The sequence below is a fragment of the Parus major genome, chromosome 2, assembly GCF_001522545.3.
Source record: "Parus major isolate Abel chromosome 2, Parus_major1.1, whole genome shotgun sequence".
NCBI classification, from domain to species: domain Eukaryota; kingdom Metazoa; phylum Chordata; class Aves; order Passeriformes; family Paridae; genus Parus; species Parus major.
In genome coordinates, this window is record NC_031769.1 from 129,787,115 (window position 1) to 129,808,064 (window position 20,950).

General features: G+C 35.6%; 1 protein-coding gene across 10 annotated transcripts in view; it reads left to right on the top strand.

The window, feature by feature from the left end:
* Positions 1-20,950, top strand: part of VPS13B (vacuolar protein sorting 13 homolog B) — a 422,306-nt gene that overhangs the window by 214,548 nt on the left and 186,808 nt on the right. For all 10 annotated transcript variants that reach the window (XM_015617450.2, XM_015617453.2, XM_015617455.2 and 7 more), the window contains 3 exons: positions 4,410-4,644; positions 13,358-13,578; positions 17,245-17,457. In XM_015617450.2, coding sequence (XP_015472936.1) covers positions 4,410-4,644; positions 13,358-13,578; positions 17,245-17,457 — 669 coding nt within the window. The remainder of the gene's footprint in view (positions 1-4,409; positions 4,645-13,357; positions 13,579-17,244; positions 17,458-20,950) is intronic.

The window sequence follows — 20,950 nt, forward strand, 5'->3', positions numbered from 1 at the left end:
AATAAGAATTAAAAATACTCCAGTAACTTAATACTTTCCTTTTTATACAAGAGTCATTGGACATTTTGAGGCTTATATGTTTGTAAAAGTGTAGAACACAGAGTTAGGCTTTGCTTAATGTTTTAGAAGGGGCAATACTGCTTGCTTCACTGGCTTATCGTTAGTGCATGTTATTTAGCATGTACAGGCCTTGACATGATAGAAATGGAAATAGGGGGTGATCCTGTTTCAAGAATGTAATAATTCGTTCTCTTTAACACATGAATGTGTTCAGTATTGGCAAACGAACATGTTGCTACCAAAACTGAAATCAGATCCTTGAAACAGAAAGGATGTTGCCATGGAAAAATGAAGTAACACGCAGTGCAGCTGCGAAGCATTAATGAATAGGATATTTTTTTAAAAGATCATTTGTGTTTGGTGTGGCTTGGAGGGTCCCAACCAGATGGTTTCCATGAACAGGATCTGACCCCCAGCTTGAGGACTTCTTACTGGCAGATTACTTCATTTTCTTTCCCTTGGATTGTCAGATCCTTACATTAATGCAAGATTTACTGCTGCAGATTTATATTCAGTTACATAAATCAGTCACATCTTACATTAAATTCACAATTTTAGGCACACAGTTTAACAGTTATTTAAAAAGTGTAAAAAGATTTATATGATAGCTTTAATATATGCTATATATTAAATGTATTGATGTAGTTTAATTTTAAGAATTTGGATTACATATATTTTGAAACACTTTCCGATTGGTGAAGCAATCTGTAGTAAACATTCTCACTTTTATCCAGCATATAATTCCATCATCTTAGGTGCACTCTTCCATTCCTTCACTGGAATTTGTGAATAGGCAAATTTCCGGATTCTGTGAGTTAAACATACACAAATTCCATTGAAGTTGATAGCTGTGAATCTGCCTCCAAGAAGTTCAACAGGTGCAACTCAGTTTTGCACTTACTATGCCCTTGTGCATTCAAGTTGGTAATTTCTTGTGTGATTATGATTGCATAATTCTCTCTAAAATATGGCCTTTGGCTATTGATTAATTGTGTTGGCCTTTGAAATCCTGCAGTAATGTTTTGCAAAATTTGTTAATCATATAAAACTTTAAATGAAGCACAGGTAAGCCAACCATATCTGTAAGCAATTCTGTAGTATTACATACTGTCAATATTTAGCGAATCCAGATTTAGGATCCTGCTGACTGCACCAATTTGTCATGAATGAGTGATTCAGAGTAACTTAAATAATCATTAGAAAAGGCATTAGCAAAGGTGATTTTAATATGAATTCATAAAGGTGTAACTTGGTGAAGTTCAATAGCAAGGTTCACCCTATCATGTACTACATGGTTGAAACATACAAGGGAAAAAATAATTGGAATTAATCTGGCATTATTTACATGGAGGCCAAAGATGGAAATGGATAAGGTAAACCAAAGGCTGAGTCATGCAGACCAGACCTCCTTGCTTGCCAAATCTCTGATGTGGCTTAGGTGCAGCTGGATCTGATCTGGACAACAGTTTTTATCTAAGAGAAGAAATACAAAGAGTAAGGAAATCCTTCCATTGAGTTATGAGGTTCAGAGTAGATCCCCTTGCTTTCTAAACTCCTGATGGAGCTTAGGTTCAATCTTAGTCTCAAATTTTGACAACATTCTGTCTAAAGGAATTACCTACATGGATTTCATTAATCTTAATTTAGCATGCTGTCAGCAGCTTACTGAGGATCTATTGCAGTTAGGGGATCTCTCTGCCTTGGGCTTCAGAAGGAACACTCAGTCTCAGATGAGGAATCCCAAACACTGTGAGGCATACCAGCTCAAGGGGAGAGTCACTGGTGTGCAGTCCAGTTGCAGTTTAGGGAATGCTTGAATTGAACTCATCCAGAGATCTGTTGTTAGTATAAGGGCCTCTCTGCCTCTCGGAACAACCTTGAAAGGTGTCCCTCCAGCTCAAGGAAAGATCACTGCTGTGCAGCCACCCTGCCTGGCAGGGAGAGCTCAATGGCAGTTCACTTAGGCTGTCATTGGCTTTAGTCAAATTGCATGCAATGGAAAGGGTGTGCAAGAGACTCCTTGTATCCACAGCTTGCTTTGTTCCTTGATAACTAAGTCTTGGAAAAAAACACATTCAAGTGTTACTCGCATGATCAGGCATGATGCCCGTTGAGTCACACTGCTCTTCGTGGGTTTCCTGGAGTTCTTGACCAGGCCACAGCTCAGCCTTTACCTCATTTGGAGTTACTGAGCTACTGCTTGTCTGGTTAAGGGGTCGAGTGTATCCATCACACATATGGAGACCTGATGCTACTGTTTAAAGCCCACCAAAATTCATGGTCCAACTCCCATTCAGTTGTTTGAAAATGAATAACAAAGAGCTGCTTGTGTAGAAAAGGAATTTCCATCAGGAATTTAAAGAGGTGAAACTGTTGTGATTCTACTTCAGTATTCTTGGTATGGCAAAGTAAAATAAACCAAATGTGATCGGAAGAACTTTTTTTCAGTACAAAGCTGTACTAAACTGTAAATGAAGTGCAAAAACTCTACTGAGTTTGGAGATCTCTTCTTGAGAGTGCTTTGTAAAATGTCATATAGATCCTGCTGCTGGTAATGCGATGAAGTATAGTATCTCTTCAAATTGGTGGAATTTTTAGATTATTATTACCACATGGTTTGTATATCCAGGCAGCATTTGATGTTAATTGTCATAGATGTGTATTTATATGCATATATATGTGTGTGTGAAGAATGGGTGATTTTTTATAAACTGTTTACTCAGCAAATGCATGGATAAAGCAATAGTTATACTGATCATAAGTTCTTTTGTCATCTATTTATCATTATCCCACAATGCCTTGACCTGCAACCTGTTACTAATAGACCAGAAAATGATCTAATGTGTCACTGTAAAAATCTTTGCAAATTGACACAAAGACTAATTTGCCATTAAAAAATCCAAATCTGTTACATCTGTAACAATACACCCTAGCTTTTCATTCAGTATAAATAAAGTATACTCGGCAACCTTGGATCAATAAACTACTTATCAAAGATGTAATTAGCTTCATTTTACAACTCAAACAGTTCTCAATCCAGAAACAAACACAGACTTCATGAACCAATGTATTTATTTTTGCAAAATTCTACTTATAGTTTTCTGCAGTGAATTCTTGTCAGTTTTTCTAAGCAAAAGGGTACAAAAATGCTGAAGCAAAGATTAATATCTGTGTACCCACTAGGCTGGCAAAGTATTTAGAGTGCTATGGAATTCCAGCTCTATTAAAAATCACTATTGTGGTCTTGAAGGTCTAATACACTTTGGGGGAGAGTATGAAGTACTAATCTTGGTTATTGCTTTTAAACTCTGCTGTCTTTAACTAGAGTGTTATGTAAGTTTGCAGCAAACAAATGTTTTTATCACAGCTACAAATAATATCTTGTCCAACAATTTGTATGCTAGGCTTTCCAAGCAATGTGAAGAAATGAACTGAATCATAGCTTGTATTTGCTTAAAAAAGTGTTCAAGTGTGCAGGCTGTTGGAACCTTTTGATATCCAGGTGCCAGAATGTTATTTGTAAGAGCCAAGGAAGACTAACAGTCCACATCTTACATCACCTCTGAGTTAACAAGTTGTGATGAGTTGAGTTCATGGTTTGGGCTGGCTCAGCCTCTCCAGAAGCTCCTAAGAAGATGGCAAAAATGGTCAGACATGTTCCAGGGTAACAACATTGAAAATAAAGAACAAAAAAATGTTATTTCTTATGAAATTATATGTGCTGCTTTTGATTTGCACTGAAAAGTGGATAAAAGCTGTATAAACTTTGTCAACTATACTGTCTCTCTTTATTTATGTATACACCTCTCCATTTGTTTAAAAATCAGTTTTTCTCTAAAGATTGTGTTTTTCATAGTTTTTCTAGATATCACCTTTTTTGTACATGCTCATTGTGTTGCTTATTAAGTAAAGGCAGAATTTTCCCTGTATAATTCTTTATAGAAAGTAACAGCATATAAAATGTTGGCTAGTCCTAGAGACTTAGTTATTGCTAACAAAAGCTAATGAATGGCAAAAAGTGGAGGGCTTTCTCATTCAGAACATTTTCTGACTCAGTTGCACTTGTAAAAAGCTGTTGAAATGTAGATCTATGTACGTGCACTTTACATGGCAATACCTTTCTGATGAATTTACACAGAATTTCTCCCCTCCCATAATCATAATTTATGAGCATATATTATTTTCCAGCATTTTGCGTCATCTTTTCTCTTAATTCAACTAGAAGTTATTTCTATTTTCAGTCAACTGTGATGGCTGAATAACTTCAGATTTTGTACCAATATGAATACTCCACAGTGAGGGGGAAAATAATCTATTTCTGAGAATCTTTCTTTGCTTTGTTTTTTCAGCTTGAAGTGCAGTCTTGTTGTGTATTCCTTCCGAACGACAGCCTGCCTTCTCCAAGTACTATTGTGTCAGGTGACATTCCCGGGACTGTGCGAAACTGGTACCATGGGCAGGCCAGTATGCCTGGCACACTGGTTGTCTGCTTGCCCCAGATAAAGGTTATGAGTGCTGGACACAAACACATGGAACCATTGCAAGAAATCCCATTTGTTGTGCTGAGACCCATCCTAGAAGAAGGTAATGTGATAAACTCAAAAAACCTTACTCTTTAGTTTCCATTTCTGACTGTCATGAAAATTATCTTCATTTTATCTTGGAAGCTTCTGATTTGGTATTGCTTTTTTTAGCAGAATGTTGTTATGTATTATTGATGTCTAGAAATACTACCTACGAGGTTGGCCTCATGGAAATCAATATGGAACTCATCATCAAAGAGCTAGTTCTATGATGCTTTGTATATTTGAAAGTAAAATAATTTTTTACTTTAATTGGTTTTGTTACTGAAGTTATTTTGTAGCCAATGATCTCGACACAACAGGAAGTGACAGTAAATTGAAAATTCCAAGGCATGTTAGGAAAAACTTCTCATCCCACCAAGGTCATGGATGTGCCATTCAGACTGGACATTCGATAAACATTCTTTACTTAGAGGGTGGTTGGACACTGGAACAAGCTTCCCAGGAAAGTGATCATGACTCTAAGTCTGTCAGAGTTCTGGACACATCTGTACAATGCTTTTAATCATATGATTTAATCTTAGGTAGTCACTGCAAGGAGCAGGGAGTTGCACTCAGTGATCCTTATGGGTCCCTCTCAGCTTAAGATATTCTATGATTCAGTGTAAAATGAGAAAAGAAATAAGTATAGAAAACTGTCAAAATGAGACTTTAATGGTCATCCTGATAGGCAACAGTTGTGTTCTGTGTTGTGACTTAGGAATTGTAGCAGGGGTTTTGTAGAGATTTGAAGAAAAAAATTGTAAAGGTTGAGGAAAAGTACCGTAGTTCTTATTCGAAAAGCTAATATTTGGTAGAGGTTTCAGTTTTAGACCAGCTTGAGGGAAAAATCAGCTTTTAGCGTTCTGCAACTGATCCAGAAATGAATGGAGGAGATTAGCTGAAAAAGGACCTAGTAAGTGAAAACAAGTTGCTTATGTTCAGCATTTTCATTGTGTTTTGGTTTTTTTAATAAAACTTTTGGAAATTATCAGAGTAAATAGTAAATAGACTTGAAGAATTGTTCTGAAAAAATACTGATGTAAAGATCTTGTTCCATATATATATATATAGATAAGAAAAATGTGTACTGGAAATAGGTGAGGCAAATATTCTGAGTTATCTTGAACTTTGGGTTCCAGGTTTATTTTAATGACTTCCATGAGAGCTAGGCTCACAACCAAGTTTTGTATTCCATGGAAATGCCATGTCAATTTGTGGTTTAACCCCATCCAGCAGCTCTGGCTGCACACAGTCCCTCACTCCTCCACCCTGGTGGAATGGAGAAGTGAGTCAGGAGGTCAAAAGTGAGAAAGCTTAGGGTTTGAGATAAAGAGAGCTTAAAAAATAAAGTAAAAGGAAAACAAAAAGTTGATTTTCTACTTCCTTTCAGTAGGCAGGTGTTCCAGCCATTCTGTTTGGCTAGTTTCTTTGGTTATTTGGGGTCAGCTGATCAGGCTGTCTCCCTTTCCAACTCCTTGTGCACCCCCAGTTTACTTGCTGGTGGAGCAGTGTGAGAAGCAGGAAAGCACTGTTCAGCAATAATTAGAATTATTGCTAATTGCCCATATTATCCACGGTGTTAAGCACAAATCTAGAACAGCACCATACCAACTACTATAAAGAAAATTAAGTCTATCACAAACAAAACCAGGGTATTGGTGTACAGTTAGTTCATTATTATATTCTCAAACTATATTATTGAGAAAGAATTTATCACTATTTTGTGTATTCATTCTAAGATGAAGAGAGGGAGATGCAGCAATTGTTTAATTGCTTTTGTGACAGCATTTTCTGAGAAAATTTTTCTGTTTTCTGTATACTTACTGCTGAAGTACAAGCAGTTTAAAGGGTATGAAAAATTAAGTCAAAATCACATTCAAGAGCTAGTCTTGCTCCAGCCATCAAAAATTTGTTTGGATTTATAACATTGTTTTTCTGCTCCCTTTGGTCTTATGTTGGACTCTTCTCTTTTCTGTATTTTTCCTTAACTAATGGCAACAGAAATAAAATTGTAGTTTTTAGTATTGAAAGTCAAACTAGAGACGTTGCCAAATTAAAAGAAAAAAAAACTTTAAAAGAATGAGAGAAAGGTATATGTGTTTTCCCTAATAATTTTCAGTAAGAATGTTTGTTTGCTAATCATAGTAACAGAGAAGATAAATTTAATGTCTTTTTTTTGTTTTAAACTGATGATGTAATTTAAACCATTTATGAAAGTTAGAAGTCGTTTGAGTTTTGTCAGACCCAGATTTGAAGGAAAGAGCCTAGTGAGAGAAGAGAATCCCCCTGGTTGGGATAAATAGCCTATAGTAAAGAATTTATTTGTGTGTGGCTTTCCGCTCTGGGAATAATGCCAAACAGAAGTTCTCACAATCTTGATATTTTTGATTCTCTAATGGATCCATTGCCTTCTCCCATGCCAAGACTTCCTCTTAAACAGATTATTTCAAAGCTTTTTCACAGCTTTAAAGTCACCTTCATTGTTTCTTTTCCTGTAAAGGTGAATAATTTTTATGGACTTGTATTGTGAAGTCTCTTAATTTGATTCTTTCTTTGAACAAGACTTCAGGGACAGTCTGTCATTCTTCAGACATGTTACCATCTCAGAAATTGTATTTGTATATACGTATTAAAACCATGCTTTCCTGATAACCATTTTTTTTGATCATTCCTTCTTTTATGAAGAAGATCTAAATAAAAGGCTTTTCCACAAGGATGTGTTGTTACTTTTAAGAAAGCTGTGTATACACTGATAAACTTTTCTTATTACATGAAAGACTAAAAGAGGACAAAAAGGAAACATATTCTTACTGTCGTTTGGGAATATTTCAGCCTACTCAGATACTTACTGACCTCAAGATATCAACATACTGTAAAAATAGCTTATACACTATCCCACAATCAGGTTTTTCCATTTGTTTACAGTTTTGCTGCATCTCTGAGGTAAGTCTAGTTTGTATGAATGCTTTAAAGAACATTTTAAGTACTTTTACAGTACTTTTATTCACAAACATAATGTTGCTCAGTCATAGGAAATAACTAATCCATAAATGGATTTATCTATGTAAAGAATGAAATATTCCTTTGAACTTTTGTTGAATAAGAAATACAATTAAGTGAGGTACTCAATTGCATTAAGTATTATCTTAAGACTACAGATTAATCAGACAGATCCGTGAGGTAGTATTTAGTTAAGATGTTAAAGTGAAATCACAGAATCATAGAGCCTGGAAGATCAGGTTGGAAATGACCTTGAATGATCACCTGGTCCAAACTTGCATGGCAAAGGGACTCAGGATGACATTAGCCAGCACCCTGCTTGTTTGTTCCTGAAAGCCTGCACATCTCTAAGGAGTCTGTTCTGGTTAATGATTGTTCTTACTATAAAAACTTCCTTATATCAATATTAAATCTCTCCCAGTGCAACTTGTACCTGTTGCCCCTTCTCTGTTTTGGCACCTTTTGAAGAGGGAGACCTCTGTCCTATTTGTAGCTGCCCTTTCTGTAAAATAGTTACTAAGAAGAGCAGAACTGAAATGTTTAGAGAAGTGCTTACAGCGAGTTGTGACTTTCTGTGCACATCTACCTTCAAATATTTGACAATTCATCTGTATAATCTCCAAGTTCAAAACCTGTAGTGATAGGCTAAAATGTGGTAAATATAGTTGGACAACAAATGTTGTTATGGTCAGAACTTCTGGACTGCTAAGTGGTCTTCCAAAAATCTGAACTCTTATAACAGGAAAACAAGTTGAAGACATGAAGGGAACTTTTACATAGGTAAAGCACTGTTTTAGAGTAATAATGAAAACTTTTAGTATTGATTAAATCCTCCTGTTTTTAGAAGTCTACATTTTAAGTTACTTTAGTTACTGATTTTTTAGTAATATTAATTAATTATTAATGTAATAATGTTCCTCTTCAGGTCGTAGTAGTAAATTTTATTAATTCATCTTTGTAACAATGTTTGCTTATGTCAGGCACAGTAAGGTACTGTAGTGGTTAGATACAGATCTTTAGGTAAGACACGGTAAAATACTTTTAGAAAGTATTAAATTAAAATTGTAGTTAATATTGCTGCTAATCATATTCACATTTTCAGGTGGATAGCTATATACTGACAGTCATGTGAATCACAATATTCCAAATATTTAAATGTGAAATATGGCTTTTGTTTGTGAAATAACACAGATTCACTTCACAGAATTTTTTAACATATGTTGAAACTCAATAATCTGTTGATAAGTGACTTGCAGGGAAATAGGAGATAAGCGCCATATAGGTTTCAACTTGAAAACAGCAGTTAAATGTTTAAAGTAGCAGGATTTTGGCCTTTTTACAAGTTTTCATCCTGTGTTAGATTTTTTAAAATGTTTCCATTTAAATTTACAGAAATTATTTTCTCAGTTATTATATTTGAGATAAATATTTGACATTAAAATAGTGTGCTGTTTGATAGTGGTGTTTGTGTGCAGCCTTAACAATCACCTATTTTTAGCCGCCCTGCCAAGGGCAGGGACACTTTTCACCAGTTCCTTTTAGACCAGGTTACTCAGAGCCCGTTCCAGCCTGGCTGTGAGCAGTTTCAGGAGTGGGGCATGCCCAACTTTTCTTTGCAGCCTCTTCCAGCATCTTGCTCTCATAGTGAATAATTTCTTCTTTATATCTAATCTAAATCTACTTTATTTTGGTTTATTTTGAGCTTATATTCAGTGTCATCATCTGTACTTGTCATATCATGTACTTAATTTACCTGTTATGAGAATGGCTTGTAAAATTAGTTCTCATGATTGGGAAGCTGGGATTATGCAGACATAGAACTACTTTCCTCTTGCATGACTGGGAAGAAGTGCAATTGACCTTACATGAAGTGACTGCAGTATCTTTTTTCTTAAACATTGCACGTCCCATGAGAATGAGGGATTTAGAAATACATGTAAAGACCCTGCAGTGTGTGTACAGAAAGGGAAATGGAAACAGACTAGTCACGTTGCTTTTTAAGTACTGCAAGGGATAGTACTAGTAAGCCTGGGAATAGATATCAGAGCCCCTGCATGATAAAGTTTTCAGGATCTCTCTCTCCTACCATTACTAATTTTAAACAAAGAAAATTTCTCTTTTGTAGAACTGTACGCACATCATTGTGTACAAATACCACAGCTGCAATCTGGTTTTTAAAATAAAGATAAGTACTTCATAAAAATGAGAGCAAACATAACAATTATTAGTAGTTAAGTACATTTATCAGTATTGTATGTCATGCATATGGGAAGTCTTATTATAAGCATTGGTGATTAACTCCAGCAAAGAAGCAAAGTGCATCAATAAGTACCAGAGAAAAGGGCTTCCACATATCATTTCTTTTTTATTTATACATTGGAAAAATAATTTTAAAATTCTGTAAGAAATTAGACTTTTTTGCAAGTAGCAGATAAATGATAAATGCCAGTTCTTTGAAAATTGTGTGATGGTTGGGTCGGTCAACTGCCAAATACCTGAAAGTGGTATTTATAAATTTAGGAAGTTATCAAAGCAGTTGAAATAGTTTTATTAATAAATTTTCAAATACGAATCAGTGATGGTACTCTACAAAATCAAAAATTAGGATTTAGGATAGTAGTAGATCAGGAATTAACCAGAATCTTCAACCATAGCTGGTGTCTTTCGTGTGTATATTTTATAATCTTGGCATAATAGATGTTGGGTGTGGTATAGTTCCACTGAAGGCATTTACAGTTTTCCCAATTTACTTAAAATATTTCAGAATTTCATCATTTAGGTGACAAAATAATAGTATACATAGATAGGAAAGTTATATGTAGAGAAAACTCTGCTAAATGTGGCACTGACTTTTCCTTTCTACCAAGAAATCATTATTTAAATTGTGGGAAAAATCCTATAAGCAGTGTTGCTTTTGATGTTTAGATTGTTTGGATTAATTTTTTTAATAGTTTCATAAAACGAATTTGCAAATGAATGAAGGCACTGTTCTTTTGGAAAACAAGTAAGACATAGGTGCAAAACAAAACAAGGATTTATCAGGTGACTGTTTCAGTAAAGTGCTAGAACAGGCACATAGTGTACATGGAGCTGAAGAACAGGTAATTAGAGGGAATTTTATAGCTGTAAATTCACTGTATTTTTACTACAGTGTTTTTTCAATGTACTGTGGTTTCTGTAAATTGATAACATTTTGTCATTGTTTTCCTTTTGAGGTACATATTGTGTGCAATCCAATACAGCTACCATCGATTTTTTCCTTGAATATTCTTTCTTTTTAATCCATGAAATATTAACAATGTTAATTTACTATGGTGGTCACAGGGAAAACCAAAGTTCATATATAATAATTAGAAACATGTCATTGGAGTTGACTTTGCATTTGAATTTTTTCCATGTATCACAATTATTTTATGTATTACTTGGCTGACTGAACTTGGAAAAAAGCACAAATTAACTGCTTCAAAACTTTTAATCTGAAAACTTTTTCAAAATATTTTCAAGTTACTTTGAACTGAATTCTTTAGTATGTAATAGCTTCAAAATAAACTATTGAGATTTTCAGTTTGTTCTTAGGATGAGACACAGAATTTTCTGATACATACTTTTGACTAAATGTAAAATAATATGGACTATGGAATGTTGGAATGAAGCTTTCTTTTCATTTCAAAACCCTTCTAATTTCTTTAAATGATCACAGTTAATAGTTGGTGCTGCTTCTTAGTGTTGTGATTTCTCAGCAGGACAGTACTGACTGTAGGTCACACTAGGCAGCAAACACACTCTTCATATATTTATAAACACTGAATTTTTTGTTGTCCCATGAGACCCCAAGGAGCCCAGCCCAGTGTACCTTTGTCTACCATTTTCTCTTCCTATTCTCAAGACTGGCTCCAATGCATCTGAGGCGTTACATTAATTTGGACTCTTTTTATCCATGACTTAAGCCAAAATTTTGAAAAATAAAACCTCATACTAAACAAATTTCTGAATTTTCCAATGGGAAGGAGAACTTTTCTCCTCTTTCTCCTTCTCTGTTCTCTCTGCAAAGATGAAGACTGCTTCAGGCATGCCTGAAGGTTGGTGGATGCTCACCAGGCTGCTATGTCTGGATCTGGCACTGCATCCAGCTGCTTTTATGTTACTTCATATTGGGGCAGGCAGTTTATCTTGGTGGATTGAAAATTCACATGCTGGGCACAGACTCTCTGTTGCTCAAGTTGTGACAAAAGGGCATAACTTCCTCAGTAGGAAATCTGACAAGACTATTTAAAGAAAACAAAACTAAACAAAAGAACCCCAATGGCCCCCTGAAATATTGTTATGTTCTTATACCTCTGAAGAGCAAAAACATGTATCTGTTTCAGGTAAAATTAGAATTACCCACGTATCTTTCAGTGCCTTATTTCCCTCACTTCTATTGAGCATTATTTGAGTTTTGATTCAGTGTTTCTCTCAGAGCCTGATTTTTTTTCTCTGGGACCTGGCTATCATACGTGAGATTGTATTTGGTTTACATGGCAAGATTTTGGTAGTGAGGTGGACTGCAGGGCTGATTTCTGTGAGAGCATTCCAGAAGCTTTCTTGTCCCACAGAGCCAATTCCAACCAGTGCCAGATGGATTTTTCCAAGCTGAGTCTGTTCTGACCATGAAGAGTAACAGGTGAATTATTTCTCCCAGTCTTCCAGCCTTTTGCTGTATTTTCTCCCCTAGTCCAGCTGACTAAGGGGAGTGATAGCAGCTGCAGTGCGCTCCTGACACTCAGCCAGGGTCAACCCACCACAGGGATTCTGTTTCAAGCCCTGTAATCTGTGCACTCAGTTCCTCTCAGCTCTAGCTGGTAGAGCTGTTGAAAATTTTCCTTCACCAAAAGGAGTTCCTGTTGGCCCCTTAAAGAACTATCTGGATAGTTCTGTGATCCTGCTTTGGAAACTTTTATGTTTCATCTGTTGACAACCTAAAGAAAACCAATTTTATGGAAGCTGTAGGCATTTTGTTGTTCAGCTGTGCACTGCCAATTCCCTCACTGATTATTCCTGATATTCTGGTAGGATTCCAGAAACTTCTCTGGGTAGGCTTCCTTCTAAATATAAGAAATGAAGTGCTAAGTGTATGTTCATAATAATTTGTTTTTAGAAAATCCTTCACCATTCTGTTCCTAGGAAGTTTAAGTGAGGCAGTGGAAAGAGCTGCGCTGTGAGCATTGGAACAGGCTTCGCTCTGCATCACCACTGTGTTGACATGCAACCTGTAGACTTTTAAAGGGAAGAATTCACTTTTTCAGTATTACAACCTGTAAATAGATACAAGTATATAATAGAAAGAGCTGTTTTCCTCCTTCTATTATAAAGAAATCTGAACTGCACCCATACGCTATAAAAAGTGGGGAATGTTTTCTGAATATGCCTCAGTTTCAGGAAAATTATATGAAGCAGAAAGATTTCTTTAAAGACTCTTTTGTACATGTTTGTTCACAGTTTGGAGTTAAAATTTCCAATGGATTTCAGTTTTTAGAAGCTATAAAAATATATTGCTATTGTTTAGATTTTGAATTATAGCATGGCAATGGTGGTTCTATTTATGAGAGTTTGGGATCAGTTTAACAGTTGTTGATTTCACTTGCTAACTTCTAAGGTGGCTTAGAATAAGGCCTTTGCTAATTTTGTGAAATTAATATCCTACTTTTTACTAAGCAATTGTTTAACTGTTTCCCCTTCTTTTTAAACACTAGGTGATGCTTTTCCATGGACAATTAGTCTGCATCATTTCAGTATATATACTCTTCTTGGACAACAAATGACACTTAATTTGGTAGAACCAATGGGCTGTACTTCTACTTTAGCTGTGACTTCACAGAAACTGCTTGCTTCAGGACCAGAATCCAGACACTCATTTGTTGTCTGCCTCCATGTCGACCTAGAATCACTTGAAATAAAATGCTCCAACCCCCAGGTTGGTACATTTAATTGATTTATGAAAGGAAATTTAAAATAATTTAAGTGTGATTGATCTGCATTTTCATGAAGAGTGTCTCTATCTTTTTTTTTTTAACTGGGCCATCAAGATCAAGGTGCTTAGATTAAGATTTTCTTTGAAGCTCTCAACTTCTGTAATTTAAACTCTTTTCCAAATGTAGTAGCTGTAGTATAAATGCATCTTTTGGCTGATGGAGTGAAATGAATTGCAGATGTACCATTAAATGCTATGATACTGTTCTGCTGTCACTGTGGATTCTTATATTGAAGTGGTTTAATGTAATTTTTTTGCTACATTTTCATGGAACTAACATCTTTGAACATAAAGTGGTTTTTAGGCAAGCAATGGTATCCTACAGTAGAGGGAAGAAAAAACAGATGAATACACGTAAACAAAAGTTGCCACTACATTTTGTTTATTAAAAGGAAAAGGTGTTCTTAGATTTTTTCAGAAAGTACACCTTGTGTTTTAATGACTTGGACCTAGTTTGGTGTAGTTTCAAATACAGTAGGTGTTTAATAATATTAAAAGTGGAATATCATTGTTATAAGTACAAGTCTTACCTAAATGTGAGTTGAGAACTAAATAGAAAATAGAAATATAGAAAATAGAAAAATACGATATTTTTCAAACATTCCTATTAAAGTGTAATTGAGTCATTTGTTTTGCAAACTGTAAGAAAATATTTCCACTAAAATTGAAACTCTAGGCTCCATATAAAACATATTATGAGCATAATGAAATGTTAAAATGAAGCTGTAGTATGGAATATTAGATCAAATGTTGTTGTCTTAAAGGGTGTCCTTGTACTCTGTGATGTTATTAATTTACTGAAGTATTCTGTTGACTGAAAGCACCCAGACAAATTATTTGAGTTCATTAAAGGTTCTTGGACTGTCTTTTCTCCTTCACATGAGCCTTACTCGTCCTTTCAGCTTTACTTATGCAAAAGGGAAGAAAGAAAGGCAATCAGTCTTCTTTAACCAGATGTGGAAGGATAGAAGATGTAAAATACAGTTCCATAAACAGCATTTCATAGTTATAAATTCACAGTATGAAATTTGATTCCTTACAATGACAGGCTGTAATTTTTCTGTAGATGACAGCCTTAAACTAGGTGAAATTTGGTGAATTTGTTAAATGGTAGCAAAGGTGAAGTATTATATTTATATGACTATTATGATTTCATATAAAGCCGTGTTCTGATGATTGTAAATAAAGTAGATACTTCCAGTGTGCAAAATTGCCAGGATGTTGTCTTTGGTTGTAGTTTTCAGTTTTGTAGTAATGTGTTATTTTTAAAGTCTAAAATGCTGTAACATATTGAGCTTTACAGATTTTGCCAAGTAGTTAGTGGGTTCTTATTGAGCTATGTGTGGTTTTGCTGAGGAGGGAGTAGAAGCAGTAAGAGGGGGAAGCCTTTTTTAACAAATACTGGCAGCTATCCTTTTTGTCCTACTATTTTCTTCTCTTAAATAGTGTGTTCTAAAAATAATTAATATATATGCTTAAAAATACTTAGAAAGGAGGGAGGCCTTACACTTACTCTAGCCCTTCTCATATAATCAGAAATATATTTATAAAATATTGAGCCTATACATTTGAAAACATGCAACCAACAAGAGAAAAAGGAATCCTTCCATTTTATTCAGTAACAACCAATGGAATGAAATAAGGTGTGTTAAAAATAACCAAAGGTGTGACTTTATCTGAAGTTTTGAAATTTTATTTACATGTAGACACATGCCATCATTTTGTTTTAATGAGGCTTTGTTGTGAGGCATTTTGGCATTTTTTACCTTTTAACATAACTCTGTGAAAATCATCTCCTTCTAATGAAAGTGTGCCTTTTTGTTTGCTGAACTTACTTTGTCCCTAGTTTCAGAGTGGGATAGAGTATTTTGATCACACTGCTTGGTTGGCTGGTTGCTTGTGATGTTTGAGACATGCCTGTTGCTGACTGAAATAGCCACTGTTTCAGAGTGGCTGGAAATATTCTAGCCTGAGCAATTTTAAAATGTCTCCCTGACAAGATAAGTAATTGTTAGCTTTAATGATTATGACTACTGCAACCCCAGTAAGATTTCAACCTTTCAGGGTTGGATTAACTGATGAAAAACCTCTTCACCTTGTATATGAGCATATATGTAAAGTTCCTTCTTTTGCATTACTTTGTGCCTTTAGGAACAGTAGCATAAATAATTTTCTGAAAGCCCTGCTTCATTAAAACAAATATAGCTTAAGTTGTCCTTTGGTTTCTTTTAAAAAAATTGGGACATGGGGAAATTGCAAGCATGTATGATTTGGATATCTGCCTGTGTCCTATTAAATTTCTAGAGATACTTTTGCCAGCAAAGTGTCAACACCAGTTTATGTTATATTAGTCAATCAATTGGGTGGACATTACATTAGTTAGTTACATTAGGACATTAGTTGGGCTTCCTGCACTACATGGAAAAGACTTGGGAAAACATAGAAATTTGAATTTAGTAATTTAAAGATTGCCAGTGCCTATCAGAGTGCTACAGACGCAAAATACTTTTAGAGCATAACTGAAAGAGCTTTTCATCACAGCCAGAGTTGTTTGGCTGTAGATTGCTCTGTGTATGAAGGAAGAAAATGTACTGTGAAGTTTATCTCCTCTAAGGAAAATTCTGTCAAAAGATTATATGACCTGCTCTGTGTAAACCTTGAAACTTCAAAAGCAAATCCAAGATGAATTAAGAAGGTTTTTATAAAATTTCAGCATTTCACCTCTTGAGAAAGGACTGCACCATTTACTTGGAGACTTCATCACACATTCTCACGCACAAAATCAAGCACTGTTTTATATCAAATATAGATTGACAGCAGTGTTTTTCTGCATCTGTTCTGCCCACATAAGAAGCCAGCTTTGTAGAGCAGAAGTGTCCTGAGGCTTAAAGTTCTTATAAATATGAGAATTCCAATTTTTTATAATGGCAAGTTGGGTATGGTATCCAGCTGTGAATCTGCTTATATATTATTTTCAGTTTTCACTGACCTTTTTTTATACAGTATGTTCCAATATGTTGTCATACAAATTCCATGATTAATGCCTATTTACAAAAACTTGTGTAAATATCTTAGAACTGAGTCAAACAATGTGCAAGTTAAACAGTGTGTTTCTGAATATTGGAATGACATATGCCAGGAGACTTTTGAGTTTGGTCGTGAGTGTTCTTCCAAAGCTAGATGAGTTTCACATGCTGCATGGGATCAATATTTTAATACAATCTGAATGATTAATTTTGCATTGTTAATATTTTGTGAAGTTTGCATTTGCCTTTTCCTAGAGACCATATCTATACAGAGGAAATATATGATAAATTACTTTTGCTTGTTGAAATTTATGTTAGTAAAAGTTTCACAAGACCATGTTATTGCTTATGTTTTTGAGCTATGTATCACATGTTTACACAAAGCACAGGTAATTTTTATCAAAGTCACCATTCTGTAACTGATACTAATTACTTTATTTGCAATGTAGCTGCTTCTTAGAGCATTATAAATGGTGAGGAGTTCAGTTCTGCTATATTATAAGTCTCAGTGGAGGACTTTGCTGATTTTTTCTTCACCTCATTAAGAAAAGCTTCATGCTAAAATTTTTATTTTTTCCTTTAGGTGCAGCTTCTGTACGAACTGGCTGAGATCACAAGTAAAGTTTGGAATAAAATTCAGAGGAAAGGAGTTCTATATCAGTCTGTATCTTCTGTCTATACTGAAACTATGACAGGGCCTGCTCCTCCTAGTTCTCCAGTTAAAAGTAGCATTGGTACCATTCCACCAGATACCAGCACATACAGTCCATCTGCTGACATTGGAACTACTACAGAGGTATTTTCATTTCATAAAAAAATGTGTTGTGTGAGTTCTTACCTACAAAAAGTAGTGGTGTGCAGTCAAGGAAGAATCAGAAAAATCAAAAAGAGTAGTAGAGTCCAGGTGGAAAGTAGCTTTGCCCCAGTAAATTAATGAAGAATACTTTATTACTTGGGTGGAACAAAAGAGACCCATTGATGTATTGCACCTATATTTATTGTTTTTTGTACTGTTTCTCTTTGAAGTGAATGCATATTATCTCATGTCATAAAGCTGTGGTTAGTGTGTTCCAGTCAAGAAGCTGTTTTTTAAGTCCAGAATTAGTAGAATAGTAAGTGTTGTTTTGAAAATACCTGGGATACCTGTGCTGCTCGTGAGCCGTTCCAAGTAGTCAGCCAGTCACTCTGATGCCTGGCTCAGTAGAGAGCTGCTGTGTGTAGATTGCATTGGCAACTAGGAGAGGTACTGGGCTGTGAAGGCTTCCAAGGTTGGCATTGTACCCAGCTGTGTGCTCACCCCACCTCCTTCCAGCCACTGTTGAACCACTGCCATCTATGAACTGAACTCCTGGAGCTCAGTCCATTCCCCTGTCTCAGCTGTCCATGTCTCAGAGTACTTTTGTAGCTCTTTCACATAAGCATTTGGGTATGCATCTTCAGATCTGAGATTTATGTATTTCTGCTTCCTTAATTTACAACACCGTGTAACTGCCTGGAGCAATCTGGTACCTGATCATAATGTCTGTATTTACCTGAGACTGTAAAATGTTGGAGGCAGGGGGAGGAGTCCTGTGCCATCCTGAGGAAAGCAGGCTAATTCTTTTATCAGCATGAATGCCATGTTAAACTTCACCAATGAGTATCATTAGCCATAAGTCACAGGTAACTGGTATAGAGTAGAATGGGTGGTCCCAGGAAGCTGTGCAACTGTGCAGGCATAGTATTTGTGGTTTTCTTAGTGCCCTTGTCAGGTTCACAAGTTAAAATAGTGAGTTGACCTTGTTTGTGCTGAGTGCCAGAAATGCATCAGATGAATTGAAGGTATACCAAGGTGTCACATGTATGCAGTGCTTTGTTTTTAACATAACTCTATTAGAATGTGGAGAGACTAGAATGAGAGAGAGAGAATGTGGATGACTGGCTTTTAGTCTCAGGATAACCTCATCAACTTTAGGGACATCTCCTAGAACAGTTCTGGAACATAGGCAGTGATAAAATAATTGGGATTCTGAGTGCAATACATATTCAACATTTGGCCAGGATTGGTTTAGCCCTGTGTATCATTTATATTAATTCCCAAGTTTGGAGAAAATGAGATGATGATTGCTAGTGCCTAATTTTTATATGCATCATATACACACCCCCCCACACCCACCAAAGAGGCAGCTGACATTAAAAAGTGTTTGAGCTAGAGTTTCAGTTCTTAAGTTGTTTCACTAAAATGTTTCTAGATTATTTGAATAGCCTTGGTTTTGGTGTATATCTATGTGTGCATGATTTCAATTGTGAAAAATACTGCTTTGGATACAGAACTGAAGGTAAGCAATAATATTAAGAAAACAATATGGTCACAAAAATAGTGGTTTATCCCTCACATCAAATTAATTTCTTATTACTGTCAGGAGACCACCAGCTTTATAAATAACAATTTGGTTTTGATCATCTATAGAGACAGCAGTGTTTGGAATACATGTTGTACTTAGGGCATTAATTGAAACTATTTGGTAATTGTTTTAATCCATATGTTGCCAAGATTGTTTTGGTAAGACGGGTCAAAGTTCAGTGTTCATATCCTATGCTTTTATAAAGTGTTCTTCATCATTTATTTAATCTTCTTTGAATTCTCAACAGATGTTATACACTAGCTAGAAAGTTGCTTCTCCTAAAAATTCTAAATTTTCTAAATGAAATGTAGTGAATTAGTGAACAAGAAACAATATTAGAATTGAGTGATTAAATAATAATATATATTTCTGTAGGTTTGACTTGGGAAATTTTACAGAAGTTTGTTTTTTATCAGACTCTGTATTTTGTTTATATATTTCTGTAGTTCTGAACCTTGAAATCTTGAAATCTGACAAACAAAAACAGCTTTTCTGCTATATCTATGGGATTTTTTAAGTTTAGAGATTTAATAGTTACTGTGTTTTGCTGTGTTGAAGACACATGATTATTTTTAAAGCTTCTTTCAGCTGCAACAGGCTAGCTATAAAAGAAGAAAGTAAACTTGCACAACTATTTGTATCAAATAGCAAAAAAAAAAAAAAAAAGGTAATTTGTTTATGTGATTTGTGAATGATTTATATTTTAAGCTGTGTCTAATTCTTTTCTTGCTGACAACTTGATGTGAGCAGCACGGTCTGATGTGGATAAAGCTACCTAGTCATGCTGACTTTTAGCCTGAGTGGTGGTAGGACAGGGAAGCATGAATGAGAGGCTTAAATACTGGAGGCTGGAAACAGTTAATCATTTTTACCATCCCTGCCTTGGAAAAGGTAAGGTAGTACAGACTACAACAGGCCACTTGTTACTGTTTACCTAAGTACAAACAGTGGTAGAAGTGTTTAGTCCTTGGGGAAACTTAGTGATTGAGCAAGAACGTAGAAGTTATTTTGATAAGGCATAGCATTAGTGTGGCCAAACTGTGATCATCCCTGAGCTTTACGCAGGCCAAGGATGAAGGCCTCGTATGTTTGGATCTTCCTGATGAACAAAGATAAATTCTGGTAAGAAAATAAACTCAGTATATTGGTCAATTTGCAACAATTGGTAAAAGAATTAAATTGTGTATTTTAGGACTTGGCATGAGAAGTTGTGGGAAAATAGTTCAGGGTTTCTGACTCTGGCTTGATTTTTCAGTAGATCTGGAAACGGAGCAGAGAAGTAATGCATAAACATATTTAACAATAACATGCTGGGTGCTGAAAATCCAAAATTAAAATTGCAACTTCATGAGAAACAAGAGCACAGTCTTTCTTCTCACTTCAGTTTATTAGTTTTTTACTGCAAAGAATTACTGTGAATTTGAGCTTATTTGCGGGTTAAAAATAAAAAATGTCAGCTACTGCAGACCATCAGTTTTTCAGGCCCTTTGACTCTGCCTAATGGTTGCGGTTACAGTACCATGAACAGAAGGCTAAGAAGAAATGCAATCACTTCCATTTTTTTGCCTCCCAAAGGACAGTCATACAACATGTTATTAACATGCCTTCAGAGGAGCATCTGCCACTGACAAAGGGAATGAGCCAATTCAACTGTTTACACGGTTTCATTGCAAAAAGAAATGTAGGTAGTATGTTGAAGTTAAAGCACTGAAGTAGGCAGAGGCAGCATCGTGTCACCTCTGACAGGGCCAGGGTGTTGAGCAGCTGGGGATGTCTTTGACAAGCCCTGCAGCTGCCATGACTGCCATCAAGAGATCATTGCTGACCGCCACAGCCAAACCCAGTTTTAGCTACACTGAGCTGCTGCCAGTCCAAGGGGGAGTATGGGCAAGTGACCCGGAATAC